Here is a 16,114-nt window from a genome sequence, read left to right as displayed (position 1 = left end):
ACCTGCAATGAAAGGTGCATGCACAGTCTCGCTAGGTGTCCACTGTTAAATTGAGGGCATTGATTGGAAAAGAATGGGACCCTGCAACTTGGAATGGGGACGTGTGGGAGGACCCCAATGAAGCTGGGGACACTGAGTTTGTAAACTCTGACGAAACTTTTTTGCCCAGCTTCCCCATCGACAGTAGTGGCAACATCCCCACCCTGACACATGGTGCCATCAGTCTTTCCACCTTTGTCTGGGGAGATAAACCCTGCACTGCCTGAGGCAATAGTAATGCCCTTCCTTGAGGCAGTTGGCAGGCAAGATAACGTTGATTCTCCTCAGGAGCCGCCCCCAACAACCTTGTTTGCCTCTAGACCTGTAACTGGACTAAAGTCCCGGCAGGCCCCTAGAGGTGAGGTTGAGAGTGTGACCCATGAGGAGGGGTCCTACACTTGAAAATAACGACTTGAGTTTTCTAATTTATATAAACAGAAATCTGGAGGACAGGCATGGGAATGGGTATTAAGGGTGTGGGATAATGGTGGAAGGAACGCAGAGTTGAATCAGGCTGAATTTATCGATTTGGGCCCACTAAATTGGGACTCTGCATTTAATGTTTCAGCTTGGGGAGTTAACCATGGGTCTAAGAGTTTATTTCTTGGTTAGCTAAACTATGGATTAAAAGATAGCCCACTGTGAGTGAGCTGGAAATGCCTGATCTCCCTTAGTTTAATGCAGAGGAAGGGATCCAAAGGCTTAGGGAGACTGGGATGGTGGAGTGGATTAGTTACTTTAGACCTACTCATCCCAGCTGAGAGGGTCAGAAGATATCCCCTTGACCAATGCCTTGTGAAATAGATTTGTGAGGGCAGGACCTGCATCTTTGAAGAGCCCTGTAATTGCGCTTCTCTGTATGTCAGATCTAACGGTGGGAACCACAGTCATTCAACTACAAAATTTAAATACAGTGGGAATAATTGGATCCCAAGGTGGCAGAGGCCAAGTGGCGGCACTCAACCATCAAAGGCAAGGTGGGCATAGCTACCATAATGGACAGAAGAGGCAAAGCAGCAATCAGAACAGACTGACTCCTGTAGAGCTCTGGCATTGGCTAATTAATTACAGTGTTCCTGGAATTGAAATTGATAGGAAGCCTACTACATTCCTACCTAATTTTTATAAGCAGAAAACTTCTAGGTTGAATGGACAAGACTAACTTGAATTATAAAAACAGAGAATCATGTTTTTATCATGATTCAAGTGATAAAATGTCATGGCTCACGTCTCAATCAATTTCCAGAGATGTGAGCCAGTTTACAAACACAGAACCCCTTGAATAAAGGGGAGGCCAGTTCTCCTTGAGGAAGGACCCCACTACATTACCGACAACTTATGTAGTGAATCCTTTTTTGATAGGGATTCTTGCTTTGCCATCCAGGCTGGAGTGCAGTGGCACAATCTCAGCTCACTATGCAGTGAATCTTTCTCCCATCCTTCCCTAAGGAGACCTCTGGCCTTTTACCAAGATAACTGTGTAATGGGGAAAGGTAAATGATCAGACATTTTGAGGACTACTGGACACTGGCTTTGAGCTGGGGTTGATTCCAGGGAACCCAAAACATCATTATAGTCCTCCAGTTAAAGTAGGGGCTTATGGAGGTCAGGCAATTAATGGAGTTTTAGCTCAGGTCCAACTTACAGTGGGTCCAGTGGATCCCCAGACTCATTCTGTGGTCATTTCCCCAGTGCCAGAGCACATAATTGGCATAGACAAATTTAGCAGCTGGCAGAACTCCCATATTGGCTCCCTGACTGGTAGGGTGAGGGCTATTATGGAGGGAAAGGCAAAAATGGAAGCCACTAGAGCTGCCTCTACCTAGAGAAATAGTAAATCAAAAATAATATTGCATCCCTGGAGGGATTGTGGAGATTAATGCTACCATCAAGGACTCGAAAGACACAGGGGTGGTGATTCCCACCACATCCCTGTTCAACTCTCCCATTTGGCCTGTGCAGAAGACAAATGGATCTTGGAGAATGACAGTGAATTATTGTAAGCTTAACAAAGTGTTGACTCCAATTGCAGCTGCTGTACCAGATGTGGTTTCACTGCTTGAGCCAATTGAGCCAATGAACACATCTCCTGGTACTGGTATGCAGCCGCTGACTTGGCGAATGCCTTTTTCTCCATTCCTGTCCATAAGGCCCACCAGAAGCAATTTACCTTCAGCTAGCAAGGCCAGCAATATGCCATTACTGTCCTGCCTCAGAGTATATCAACTCTCCGACTTTGTGTCATAATCTTATTCAGAGAGACCTTGATCGCTTTTCGCTTCCGCAAGATCTCACACTGCTCCATTATACTGATGACATTACGCTGATTGGATCCAGTGAGCAAGAAGTAGCAAATACACCGGACTTATTGGTGACACATTTGCATGCCAGAGGATGGGAAATAAATACGACTAAAATTCAGAAAACTTCCACCTTAGCAGAATTTCTAGGGGTCCAGTGGTGTGGGGCCTTTCAAGATAGTCCTTCTAAAGTGAAAGATAAGTTGCTACATTTGACCCCTCCTCCAACCAAGAAAAAGGCACAATGCCTAGTGGGCCTATTTGGATTTTGGAGGTAACACATTCATTTGGGTGTATTACTCTGGCCCATTTATTGAGTGACCTGAAAGGTGGCCAGTTTTGAGTGGGGTCCAGAACAGGAGAAGGCTCTGCAATAGGTCCAGGCTGCTGTGTAAGCTGCTCTGCCACTTGGGCCATATGACCCAGCAGATCCAATGGTGCTTGGGGTGTCAGTGGCAGACAGAGATGCTGTTTGGAGCCTTTGGCAGTCCCCCATAGGTGAATCACAGCAGAGAACTCTAGAATTTTGGTGCAAGACCCTGCCGTCTTCTGCAGATAACTACTCTCCTTTTGAGAGACACCTCTTGGCCTGTTATTGGGCTTTGGTGAAAACTGAACATTTGACTATGGGTCATCAAGTCACCATGTGACCTGAACTGCCTATCATGAACTGGGTGCTTTCTGACCCATCTAGCCATAAAGTGGTCATGCACAGCAGCATTCCATCATCAAATAAATGGAAGTGGTATATACATGATCAGGCTCAAGCAAGTCCTGAAGGCACAGGTAAGTTACATGAGGAAGTGGCTCAAATGCCCATGGTCTCCACTCCTGTCACCCTGCCTTCTCTCCCCAAGCCTGCACTGATGGCCTCATGGGGAGTTCCCCATGACCAATTGACAGAGGAAGAGAAGACTAGGGCCTGGTTCACAGATGGTTCTGCACGATATGCGGGCACCACCCACAAGTGCACAGCTGCAGCACTACAAGCCTTTTCTAGGACATCCCTGAAGGACAGTGGTAAAGGGAAATCTTTCCAGTGGGTAGAACTTCAAGCAGTACACCTGGTTGCATACTTTGCATGGAAGGAGAAATGGCCAGACGTGTAACTATATACTGATTAATGGGCTGTAGCCAATGGTTTGGCTGGATGGTCAGGGGTTTGGAGGAAGCATGATTGGAAAATTGGTGACAAAGAAATTTGGGGAAGAGGTATGTGAATAGACCTCTCTGACTGGCCAAAAACTGTGAAGATATTTGTATCCCATGTGGGTGCTCACCAATGGGTGACCTCAGCAGAGGAAGATTTTAATAATCAAGTGGATAGGATGACCCATTCTGTGGCTACCACTCAGCCTCTTTCCTCAGTCACCCCTGCCATTGCCCAATGGGCCCATGAACAAAGTGGCCATGGTGGCAGGGATGGAGGTTACACATGGGCTCAGCAACGTGGACTTCCACTCACCAAGGCTGACCTGGCTATGGCCATGGCTGAGTGCCCAGTTGGCCAACAGCATAGATCAACACTGAGCCCTTGAAATGGCACCATTCCTTGGGGTGATCAGCCAGCTACCTGGTGGCAAGTTGATTATATTGGACTTCTTCTATCATGAAAAGGGCAGAGGTTTGTCCTCACTGGAATAGATACTTACTCCAGATATGGGTTTGCCTATCCTGCATGCAATGCTTCTGGTAAAACTACCATCCGTGGGCTCACGGAATGCCTTATCCACCATCATGGTATTCCACACGGCATTGCCTCTGACCAAGGTACTCACTTTATGGCCAAAGCAGTGCAGCAGTGGGGCTCATGTGCATGGAATTCACTGGTCTTATCATGTTCCCCATTATCCTGAAGCAGCTGGATTGACAGAATGGTGGAATGGCCTTTTGAAGTCACAATTGCAATGCCAACTAGGTGACAGTACTTTGCAGGGCTGGGGCAAAGTTCTCTGGAAGGCCATGTATGCTCTGAATCAGCATCCAATATATGGCACTGTTTCCCCCATAGCCAGGATTCACAGGTTCAGGCATCAAGGGGTGGAAGTGGAAGTGACACCACTCACCATCACCCCTAGTGATCCACTAGCCAAATTTTTGCCTCCCGTTCCTGCAACATTAGATTCTGCTGGCCCAAGGTCTTAGTTCCAGAGGGAGCAACACTGCCACCGGGAGATACAACAATGATTCCATTAAACTGGCAGTTAAAATTGCTACCTGGACACTTTGGGCTCCTCCTACCTTTAAGTCAATAGGCTAAGAAGGGAGTTCCAGGTGCCCGCCACCACGTCCAGCTTATTTTTTAAAAAACATATTTTCAGTAGACATGAGGTTTCACTATGTCGGCCAGGCGGATCTCAAACTCTTGACCTCAAGTGATGCACCTGCCTGGCCCTCCCTCAGTGCTGGGATTATAGGCATGAGCCATCGTGCCCAGCCTGTCCTAGCTATTGTTTTAAAATTTACCAAGACTATTTTTGTTATTTTCTCATAAAGATTCCATATGGCAATGGAAATTACCTTCACGTTATTTTTTTTTCCCCAAATGGCTTGATGCAGCCCATTGATTTGCCTTTATGTCTGCTGGCTCCATCTAATAATCAGAGCTGGACCCAGACTTTACCTGCTCTAGGAAGCATTCCTTGATTTAGGACTCACAAACACACATATAGCACATCCACCCCTGATGTCTTCTCTAACCAATTATTTACTGAAAACCTCCAATTAGATGCTTCCTAGGTCCTCAAACTCCACATGTCCAAACCTGAACACAAAACCTACACTCCAACCACTCATATTTCATTTCTTTACCCAAGTTTATCTAGGTCAGTGAATGGACACCTTAGTTACCCAGTTATATAAGCCAGAAGCTTGGAGGTTATTCTTGAAGATTCCTTTCCTTCACCCTGATAGGCTACCATGCACAAAGTCTGGGGGATTATATCTCCTAAATATCTCTTGCATTGAGATACTTCTTTTTAACCCCACTGCTTCCATCATAGCCTAACTTACCAACTTCTCATGCCTGAATATTCGAATTATTTGACTCAAGTCTACTTGCATCTAAATCCCAGGTATATCTGACATCCATCTGATCGTATCAATTCATTAAACGGTTTCACACTGCTCTCAGGACAAGGAATAAAATTTATCAACATCTTATTAAAATAATTTGACTCTAAACATCACTTTTTTTTCTAAGACTACTCTTTTTCACTTTCTTTGACACAACTGAACTAGATCTCATCTTAGAGCTTTATTCTGTTTCACATGTATGGAAGATTTACACTAACATCCCCACTCTTCCCTAATCCTGACATCCCTACACGTTGCCATGTAACATTTCAATGCTCTCCCACTGTTGGTAACATGTAATTCCCTGACCCTGAGTTCAACTGAGTGACTTGCTTTGGTCAATAAAATTAGATCAGATTCAGAGCCCAGGCTCCAAGAAGCCCTACCTGTTTCTACTTGTCGTCTTGAACCTCTTCCTTCACTGTATAAAGAATATGCTCTATTGATCCCATGAACCCATGGGAGCCCTTTGATCCCATGAGCAGGTTAAGGAACATTTGGAGTGGAACTGCTCAGCTAAACCCAGACTAGAGAAACTCACCCCCAGGGAACACAGAGATTTATAAGAAACAGTAACTGTCTGTTACTTTAAGTGGTTTTTTAATCTAGTAATAGCTAACTGATACACAAACATAACAATTTGCATTTTTCTACTGCTTGGTAAGTATCTTCTACCTTTGTTGATACATTTAGGCCAAGGCGGATTAAAATCAACAAAGAACGTTTACATGGATGTTATCCTTACTGCTATGAACATTAAACTATTGCTTGAAGATTGAGGCCCAGTAATAAAACAGCAGCTATTTCTCCAAAAAAATCCTCTGTGACTTTTCAAATGAAATGAGGGCTTTCCTGCCAATCCCGCAAGTCAGGAAGATAAAATTGGGCATGGATCTTTCCCTTGCTGCTACAGAAACTCTTCATCCCTGTCAGGGATGGCAGATCCATTGCTACAACCAAGGGGCCATGCTGAAAGTTCAGAGCTGGTTTCGGAAATGACACAGACTACTTCATTCTGGATAAGGGCACAGTCTGTCATAACAGGTTATTTTAAAGGTCACCCTAGATGTAATCAAGACATCTTGTTCCTTTAATTTTTTGTCCTCTAAATTTTTCTGTGAAAAGCTGTTGAGTATCTCTGGCCTTTCTATTTTCTCTACCAGACAAAACGTATTACTAAGTGGATGTTAATTAAGCCACAGGGCCAAGACATTGACAATTCAAAATGAAAACTATGACTGCATATGGCATTGTATCCTGCCCCTAAATGCTGTGCTCTTAAAGGGAGACTCTTGAAATGAAAACTCTTGCACCTATAAATGTGAAGAGTGACTTGAGTGCTGTAAAACAAAGTGTATTGGTTAATATACCGTCAGCTTTGTTACATCAGGACAGAAATAAAAATCTAATAGTAAATAGTCAACAGATGTCATAGCACCGGAGAAAATAAATGCATACTCACCTGGATGGGTGCAATTCTTCTCCCTGAAATAAATTTTAAGAATATGTTTTAGTCTTATTCAAACCCATCCCGAACTCCAAAGCAAACATGTTGAAAGGAGAAACAATGAGCCCTCCTAGTTAAAACATGTTTTACATTTTGGTGGGATTGCAAATTTGAATAACTGGCTCTTTCTCCCCTTTTAAATCAGTGACACCACATTGTCTTTAAATAGTGTGCATTTGCAAGAGGGCCCCCATTGCTCTCGGGTACCTGACAGACCATCGGTAAGCCTGGCCTTGGTGCATCCTTTCTTAAAGTGCCTCCAAGGACAGAAGGAAGTGAGCGAGATCATTTTCTTTCTTCCCCAAATTGCTGCCCTCCTTTCACTTAAGAGCCAATGCTTCCTAAGAGAATGTGTCCCCTCAGTGTGACTTCCTGTGCTGTGTCCTTTTTAGGATCTACTGGCCCTTGGGGGAAGGAAGCAACTCTGAGATCTATTTTGCTTTGTGTTTCGCCAACTGAGAGGCCGGAGGCTTAGAGCTGTGTTACCTGAGGACTAGGGCGTTGTGGGGTGGGGCTGGACAGGAAGGGGCCTTCTTGCAGCAGAAGAGAGGCCTGGTGAAGGGACTCTTCACTGACAGGCTGAAGCTCAGGAGGGAGACACTTGTCAGTGGGCTGGGTTTGGGGTTCCCGTGAGTCAGCTGCATTCAGGTCCCTTTCAGGTTCAGAAGTCAATCTTGAGTGGAGTCTCAAGGGTGACAGCAAGTATGAAGAATCCTTTGGGCTTCCCGGCAGGCTCTTGGAAAGGTAAGGTGGGGAGCCCGCAGGCTCTCCCCAGCTTCCCCAGGTGGACACCTGCAAGGCATCCTGCTGAGACAGTGAGTGCCAAGTCCCACAGCCACGGGTCCTTAATCTCCTCAAAGTGGGCGAGGTGGAGATGCGGCCTGGGGCTTGCCGGTCAAACTGGAGGAGGCTCCCCTGGTTCTCACAGTGCTGCTTTGGCAGGCTCCTCAGCGGAGGCCGAGGAGAGGCTCCGCAGTCTTGGGGTGACACCTCTAGACAGAATGACTCTGTTTTCTCCATAAAGCTAAGAGGTTCTACCGTGGGTAGAAGGTTCCAGAAGATGTCTGAGTTACTGTTCTCTGGATCACATGGAAGGTGCTCAGTTTCTGCATCCAAGTGCCACACTTCCTCTAGTAGTTCTTTTCCTTTTCCAGAGGACAATGTCAAGCAGGTTGCTGCATCTTTAGTGAGGAAGAGCAGACTGTGGAATCTGTAGCAATTGAGGGAGACTGCAGCGAGAAAAAAAGGTCTAAAATTTCAAAGGAAAACTTTTAATTCTTCACAGGAGATAGAGCTCAGTTCGCATCAGCATCCTTTACATTCAGAAGATAATTAATATATAAGACTCCAGCATTCTCATCTAAACAGCGTGTTGAAATCTGTTTACTGTCTACTTAATATTCCTTCTAGGTTCAAACAAAAAAGCCTTTAAAAACTTTGGTCACTTAAGATACTTCCCAGAAACCACATAGCTCCTCTCCTTGTGATTATTCCATTTTAAGAGAATCAAATATACATTAAACCCTCCTATCATCTACATTTATGTGTGAAAGTACATACTTTGGTACATTCCAAGGATGCAAGAACAAGGAAAACAAGGTTCCTTCCCTCAAGGTTTAAATTACAGAATGAGACAGGCTTTGAAGGTAACTGATGTAAAGTATCTGGCAATGTCTTTTATCTTAGATTCTATCAATCTTTACATTTTGGAAAAATGACTTGCAAGTTTGAAAAGAAAAACCCAGATGTCACCAGGTACCCTACTGTTCGTGACTGGAGGTGTTTTTTGCGATCCACGCATGCCGAATTATCTCTTCTTATGCTCAAGAAAAGCTGACCCTTCTATTTCACAACTTGATTCATGGGAGTGGCTTACTGCAGTTTCGTTATTCTGTACTTTCCCACATGAAGAAGGCATGTGTGGGAGAACATCAATCCTTACACATCCCCTATGGCATGAGAGTTGATGCTTGATGATTTACAGACCAGGCGTGGGACTGTGGGACGGGCAAGAGACCCACCTTCCCTGGCCCCAGATGGCGTGGAAGGTGGCTTCAGACTGTGCATGGATTGTTTGTGGATGGAACATTAGTAGTTGACCGTATATTCTAAGATCATCAATAATAGTTTTAGTAAGTTTATCATTCTAAAGCAGAACTCAGCAATCTGAAACCGTTTGGCCACATTTGGATTGCCAAAATGTAAGAATGGCTAATAATTTACTTCTTATAATTTTTAATTGCAAGGACAATACTTTTTAGTAGAACTTTTCTAGAATACATTATCTGTTTCTTTAACTTGATATAGGGAAGGCTGAAAACCAATAAACCTTTTCCTCATTACCTGGCCTCATTCTGTTGACTATCATTCCAGTACTTTGCCAAAATACAGTGATTGCTACTATGTTTACTCTAGTTCTGTGGAGAATACAATAATTGTTTGCAGGTTTTTACAGCCTCTGAATATTCACTCCCACACCAAATGACCCCACACTGATGTACTCCCTAATTTTTATTCCTTACTTCTCACTATGTTTTGTGTACTTGCCTATGGCAACCACTCTCTCCTCTTTGTTTCTTTTAATCTGATCTGTGTCAGGCATAGAAGTTCAACAACCTTGTGAATAGATAATTAATAGGCTGTTAGATCTATTCCTATCAGTAGAGGAGGAGCTCAGTGTTTTAACATTGTCATAACAATGTTGTGACTTGACATTGATTTTGGGGATTTTGTGATCTCTTATTTTGCTCCCTGACTCTTATCTTGTTTAAGGTCAAATAAGTCCAGGCACAGAGGCTCATGCCTGTAATCCAAGCACTTTGGGAGGTGAAGGTGGGAGGATCACTTGACCCTAGAAGTTCAGGACCAGCCTGGGCAACATAGTGAGACCCCATCTCTATAAAAATTTTTTTAAAGGCCAAATGAAACCCACAGGTACTGGATTTCAGACTGGTGAGTTGTTTGAGGAACTACTTAGATGCAAACTAAAGTCAATTCAACTCTTGTTCACAAAAGAAATCTAAAATTCTTAATGTTGGGTTTGCTTTATTTTGAGCTGAGGGCTCAAAATGCATGAGGTACCCTTTTTTGCAGAGTGGAAGAAAGAAGGCAATGCCAGTTTAGGAAACTTACGTTCAGTTAAGGTGAGATTGTATTAGTTTTGGTTGTAGATTGGTAATTCCTGGATGCTGCTCTGAAGGTTGATACTAACATTGTTGAAGAGGCATGAAATGGTCCCTCCTAACTATTGATAAAATAAGGTACATTATTGCTACATGGAGAGGCCAGTTCCTCATCAAATCTATAGGTACTTTGTTTCTTTTTTGTTTTCTTTTTAGAGATGGAGACTGGCTGTGTCGCTCAGGCTGAGTGCAGTGGCGTGATCACAGTGTACTGTAACCTCAAACTCCTAGCCTCACAGAATCCTCACGCTGCAGTGCTCCTGAGTAGCTGGGACTATAGATGCTTACCACCATACCCAGCTAATTTCGAATCAATAGGTACTTTCACACATACATACAATCAGGGCCGTTCTATTATTTTTCTCCTTTAGAAGACTGTCCAAGTTCTAGGCAGCAACAATGTTAAAGGAATTCAGTATATTTGCATAGGCACTTGCATAATAGTTAGATCAGATTTCTTAGTCTTTGGGTTTCCCCTCTGTCCTTTTGGCCTTTTCCTCTCCTCTTTTGAGGAGTTAGGATACAGCTTTGGGTTTCCTTTGTAGTCGTTCGGACACAGGGGTGTAGCTGCTGGTAGAAAGCTATTTATGGCCAATAGGATTCATATCGGTAAGTATTATTTATTAGCCACTGTCTTAAATATTGGAACCCAGGCAATAGTAACTGCTGACATGATGCACTGCAGAAATGCTGAAACTTTAAAAACAGCAGGGCTTTGGGAGGTGGTTTGCAGAGAGGCAGGAAGAGCTCAAGCACCAGAGTAAATGGATCTGGTTTCTCTTCCAGTATCACCGCCAACTGGCTGTGTGACCTAGGACAAGCCACTTCTCCTCTGCCAACCTCTGTGCAGCATTTACCAAGAGGTCATCAAAGAACCTCCCTCACAGGCCTGTTGTAGAAATTAAATGAGATAATGGCCAAGGCTCCTGGGAAGCTTTCCCTCAATGACTACACCCAGTGGGTCTGGTAGAATCAAAAGTTAACAGTCCATCCATTCATGCTAACTCTTCTCCTTTATGTTTAAAAGAGGTAATTAATACATGATAATCATAAAGAAAATTCACCAGCCTTTGACCTTCCAAGCCTTGAGAATCCAGCAAACAGCCACCCACACTGTTGGGGAAGCCATCTCACTGTACTAGAAATGAAACCATTATAGGTTAATGATTCACTAATTCTAATGAGACCTGGGGAGATCAGCAAAACAAGCTAACCTGATAGCAACAGGACAAAAGGAAAGTGCAAGAGAGAAACCCAGAAAGCAGCTGAATGTTACCTTTAATACCTGTGAGACGGTCTGTCCCAACTGCACCCAGATGGGTCCTGTGGCTCCTCAGAGCCTGAAGAACCAGAGTGAGCTACCGGAGGAGGGCTCAGAGCAACCAGTTCCACACCTGTTAACAATGAGCCCTCCCGGCTAAGTGAAAGCAAGCTTGCTACCAGCTGCAGTGAGGAACTGGTCTCTCCCCTCCTTAGAGACATTTCCAGTTATTTGTTTATGAAAAAGCCTAAAGGGAAGCCAGTACAGAATCTAGGGCAGCCTAAGAAAAAGCCAGGTAAACAATGGCTGATCAAATACAGAAATGATGCAAATGTAGCTTTTTACTTCCTCTTGGGGCGTTCAATAAATCATCACTCATAGTTTAGTGAAGCAGTTCTGGGTTTCTATTTCATTTATTTTCTCTAAGGTTGTGAGACGCATTCTTTGGGACTCTACTTTCTTCATATCATCAAACATTTTGTGTTGATCTATTTTATTAATGACATGCTTTGATAAGCATTGAATAATAGAGGAAATGATTAGAGCACCAGGCAGCGAATTTGGGAACATTAGTTTTCAAATAATTAAAATGCAAATGGAAGAGCATTTATATCTACCAGTATTCTCATTAGATCAGTACCCCAAAGAATATTTATTTGATGCCTAGATGGAGATAATGCATATGTATGCAGCATTAAACAAAAATGTCTATAGACTTTATCAAAACAAAGTCGAAGTAATTCTAATGAAGTCTAATTCACTGAAGTTTTCATTGCTTGGACTCATTACAGACACTCTCCAACCCCTGGAACTAAAATTTTTTCTTTTTCTTGTTTTGAGACAGGGTCTCCCTCTGTCACTCAGGCTAGAGTGCAGTGGCACGATCTTGGCTCACTGCAACCTCCACTTCCCAGGTTCAAGCGATTCTCCCACCTCAGCTTCCTGAGTAGCTGGGATTACAGGTGCACGCCACGAGGGCCCAGCTGACTTTTGTATTTTTAGTAGAGACGAAGTTTCACCATATTGGCCAGGCTGTTCAAACTCCTGACCTCACGTGATCCACCCACCTCGGCCTCCCAAAGTGCTGGGATTACAGGTGTGAACCACTGTGCCCAGCCAGAAGTCTGCGTTTGACAAGACTTCCAGGTGATTATTACGTGGGTTAAAATTTGAGAACCACTGCTGTTAGGGGAAAAAAAAGGTCTAACTTATAGATGTTGGCCTTGTGATAACCTTTATATTAGTCTTTAATTCTCTTATATTGATCTTACTAGATCATCATTGACTTAGAACTTTGAAAAATGACTTGATCGCCTGCCCTCACCACTATTGCCAACATTACCATAACTCAACCAAAAGTAGGATATCAAAAAATATCTATTTTGCCAGCATGGAGCCTGCGTAAATAGTTCTGAGCTCCTGCCAAGGACGTCTAGAAATGAATTGCTTCAATTTGGGAAGGAAAAAAATGAATAAAGTCTTTTAGCTTTTAGTTTGTGGAAGGAAGGTCAGACTTTTATCTACCAATCCCCTCACGCACATGGGATTGTGAAGCTGTCTCTCCTAGGGGATAATGATAATGGAATATTTGATCCCAATGCAAAAACTGCCAACCTCTGCTTGTAACTTCAAGAAGGAAATTAAGAATCTTACAGAAAGGTCACAAAGGATTATCAGGGAAAAAAATGTGCCACCTCCATCTGATTTGTCAAGGAGATGGCAATAGGGAGGCATTTTGGGTGGGGAAGGGATGCCCCAGAGTCAGCTTTTCCTTCAAGACCCTGGGGCAACCTCACTGTGGCCCTTTCTCAGATGACACATGGAGGTGTTCTCCAATAGTGCAGAGGGAACAGCTTGCCTCAGTGTTTTTTGCCTATGTGTAGTTTTATGTTTATGTATGCTTTGCTTCAATAAAAAGTATACCTTAAAAAGTGCTAAAAGATGACAACCTGCTTTGCTTACTTGCTGGCTTTGAATTGGCAAATTCTTAAAAGATATTTTCTTTCTGGTTGTTGAAAAGAGGTATGAGATTTTTTTGAGCTTCCTTTTAGGTTTTAGGGTTACAAAAATTCAGGTGTGTAATATAGCTGGACATGGTGGCTGATGCCTGTAATCCCAGCACTCTGGAAGGCCAAGGCAGGCAGATTGATTGAGCCCATGAATTAGAGACCAGCCTGGGTAACATGCTGAAACCCCATCTCCACAAAAAAGTACAAAAATTAGTTGGGTATGGTGGTGGGTACCTGTAGTCCCAGCTACTTGGGTGGCTGAAGTGGGAAGAATGCTTGGGTTGAGGTTGCAGTGAGCCGTGATCATCCCACTGTACTCCATTCTGGGTGACAGAGAAAGACCCTGTCTCTCAAAAACAAACCAAAACAAAAAAAAAGGTGAATATCAGATGAATATCAATGCATTTCGATATCTTTCAATACTTCTGAGTTATTTATTCAGGAAAAGTTTCTAGGTAGTACATATTCTGAGCTGTTTCATACCCCAAAATGACTTTATTTTGCTATCACATGTGCAGGGCATGGAATTCTTGCATCATGGTCTTTTCCTTTAAAGGTCCATAGACTTTTTTTCCATGACTTTCAGTCATTAATAGTTGAAATAGGAGGTCAACAGAATATTTGCTCTTTGCTGGGTACCATATTTTTAAATTTTTTAAACTTCCCTGTGAGATTGTGTATGTTCTATTGAAGTGTGAAATTAATTTTTTATATATGTATATATATATTATTTTGTTGGGATTAGGTCTTGCTATATCACCCAGGCTGATCTCAAACTCCTGGACTCAAGCAGTCCTCTTGCCTTAGCCTCCCCAGTAGCTGGGACTACAGGGAATGCAGCTAATTTTTTATTTTTAAATTTTTTTTAAGAGATAGGGTCTTGGTATGTTGTCCAGGCTTAAGTTTTTTCTTTCATATTTGAAGGTAGAGATGTTTACCCAGCATATGTCATAGTGGGTTCTGTTTACCAAATATCTGGTGTGTACTCTGTATTATTTAAAATATTTTTTCTAAATAAGAAATATTTTCTGTGCTATTTGACATTTATCTCTCTTCCACTGATTCTCTTTCTTCATTCGCATTCTTCATTCTCTTCACTTTACTCTTCACTTTCTTCATTCTTTCTTCACTCTTCAGAGTGAAGTTATCGCTCCATTCTGATATTTTATCTTTTCTCTATATTATTTTTATTGCTTTTACCTTAGGGATAATTTCTTGACACCATCTTCTACTTGGCTATTTTGCTTGTTCCATTTTCTGCATAGTCCAAATTGCCTTTAACTGTTTCCATAATGACTTTAACATCAATTTTACTTTCAAGATAAATAGGAGTATTTCAGCTCAATTTTTTTTTTTAGATGGACTTTCACACTTGTTGCCCAGGTTGGAGTGCAGTGGTGACATCTTGGCTCCCTGCAACCTCCACCTTCTGGGTTCAAGCGATTCTCCTGCCTCAGCTTCCCAAGTAGCTGGGATTACAGGCATGTGCCACCATACCCAGCTGATTTTGTGTTTTTAGTAGAGATGGGATTTCACCATGTTGGTCAGGCTGGTCTTGAATTCCTGACCTCAGGTGATCCACCCATCTCAGCCTTCCAAAATGCTGGGATTACAGGTATAAGCCACTGCTCCTGGCTTTGCATTCTTTTTTTATTGTGAAATGTTTTCATGGTGGCAGACTGTAGGTTCTTGATTCATGTCAAAAATATGGATTATTTAGTGTGTCACGAACTGAGGCCTATGATTAACTCAGTTATGTGTGGTCTAAAAATTAAAGTCAAAGAATCATGAATTATAATTTCTAACTTTTGCTGTTTTTTGAAATAACTCTGTTTCAAAGAGTAGCTCTACTGAGCCATCTTAGAATTTTTTTGCCTTATTCTTATGACCTGTAAGCTCTTTTACTAGGCTCAGTCATTATTCCATTTGCCATTCCTTAGAGAAGGATATCTTTGCTTGCCTGGTGTTGATTTGGGGTTAACAAATGATTTCACTGGGTTCTGATTGCTTGCTCAGCAATTTTGCAGGTTAAGGGGCAGGGACCTAGAGTCACAGCTGCAGCCACAACCAGCACATAAGCTGGGTGCCATCACACTCATTCAGGAATGAAGGGCTCCCAGCCTGGCCAGTCCTTTGCTTGCTTTCAGACTTGTGACCAAGAGCCACATCTGAGGCCTTCACAGCCACTGTGCATTCATACAGCTCAAGTGAGAGGACCCGAAGGACTGGGCTTCCCATGAATTCCCTATGCTCTCTTGCCTTCTGAGTCTCAGAACAATGCCATCTCACCTCTTAGAATTGGAGTTTTAGTAGACATTTGTTAGCAGCCTCCCTGCACCCATGATCCATTCTCCTTTCCAGAGTCATGATTTCCATTTAGGTTCCATGTGTTTCTCCATGCTTATTTTATTCCCAGCTTAAGGGGTGGAACACTAGACCTTGGCTCAGTCAAATCTGCATTTCAACCCCCAGGCTGCAAGGACAGGTTTAGGAGATCAGCATGTGACCCAAGCCAGTCCAATCAGTGTGACTCTCAGAAATTTTGCAGAGAATCCTGGGACAAAGACTCTTTGCTGATGGATGTGGAAGAGGAGGCAGCCAGCAATGGGAACGGTTGGCAGACACCTTGAATCTGTGGGGTGGAGGAGCCAGTCTTAGAATATATCTGACACCATGACAGGCAGAGCGGAGTTAGAAAGAACAAAACAAAACTGTGCTTTAGTGACATCCGGAGTAGCCGA

The 16,114-nt window shown here is 43.0% G+C and overlaps 1 protein-coding gene across 1 annotated transcript; it reads right to left on the bottom strand.

Moving 5' to 3' along the window:
• Positions 1–6,872: 6,872 nt before the first annotated feature.
• C11H12orf74 (chromosome 11 C12orf74 homolog) lies at positions 6,873–11,672 on the bottom strand. Its single transcript, XM_025403267.1, has 3 exons — positions 11,389–11,672; positions 7,408–8,102; positions 6,873–6,899 (listed from the first exon to the last, which is right to left on the bottom strand). The coding sequence occupies exons 2-3, from the start codon at positions 7,939–7,941 to the stop codon at positions 6,873–6,875; spliced, it is 561 nt and encodes a 186-aa protein (XP_025259052.1). The 5' UTR covers positions 7,942–8,102; positions 11,389–11,672.
• Positions 11,673–16,114: the final 4,442 nt, after the last annotated feature.

The sequence above is a fragment of the Theropithecus gelada genome, chromosome 11 (assembly GCF_003255815.1).
Source record: "Theropithecus gelada isolate Dixy chromosome 11, Tgel_1.0, whole genome shotgun sequence".
In the NCBI taxonomy this organism is placed as follows: domain Eukaryota; kingdom Metazoa; phylum Chordata; class Mammalia; order Primates; family Cercopithecidae; genus Theropithecus; species Theropithecus gelada.
Note: the sequence above shows the minus strand (reverse complement) of the source record. Positions and strands in the feature narration are given on the sequence as shown.

Bases quoted from the DNA above. Each gene is read 5' to 3' on its own strand.
- C11H12orf74 (XM_025403267.1), bottom strand. From the start codon at position 7,941: ATGGAGAAAACAGAGTCATTCTGTCTAGAGGTGTCACCCCAAGACTGC. The intron at 6,900-7,407 runs GTAACACAGCTC...AATTTATTTCAG, and splicing joins CACAACGCCCTAGTCCTCAG to GGAGAAGAATTGCACCCATC.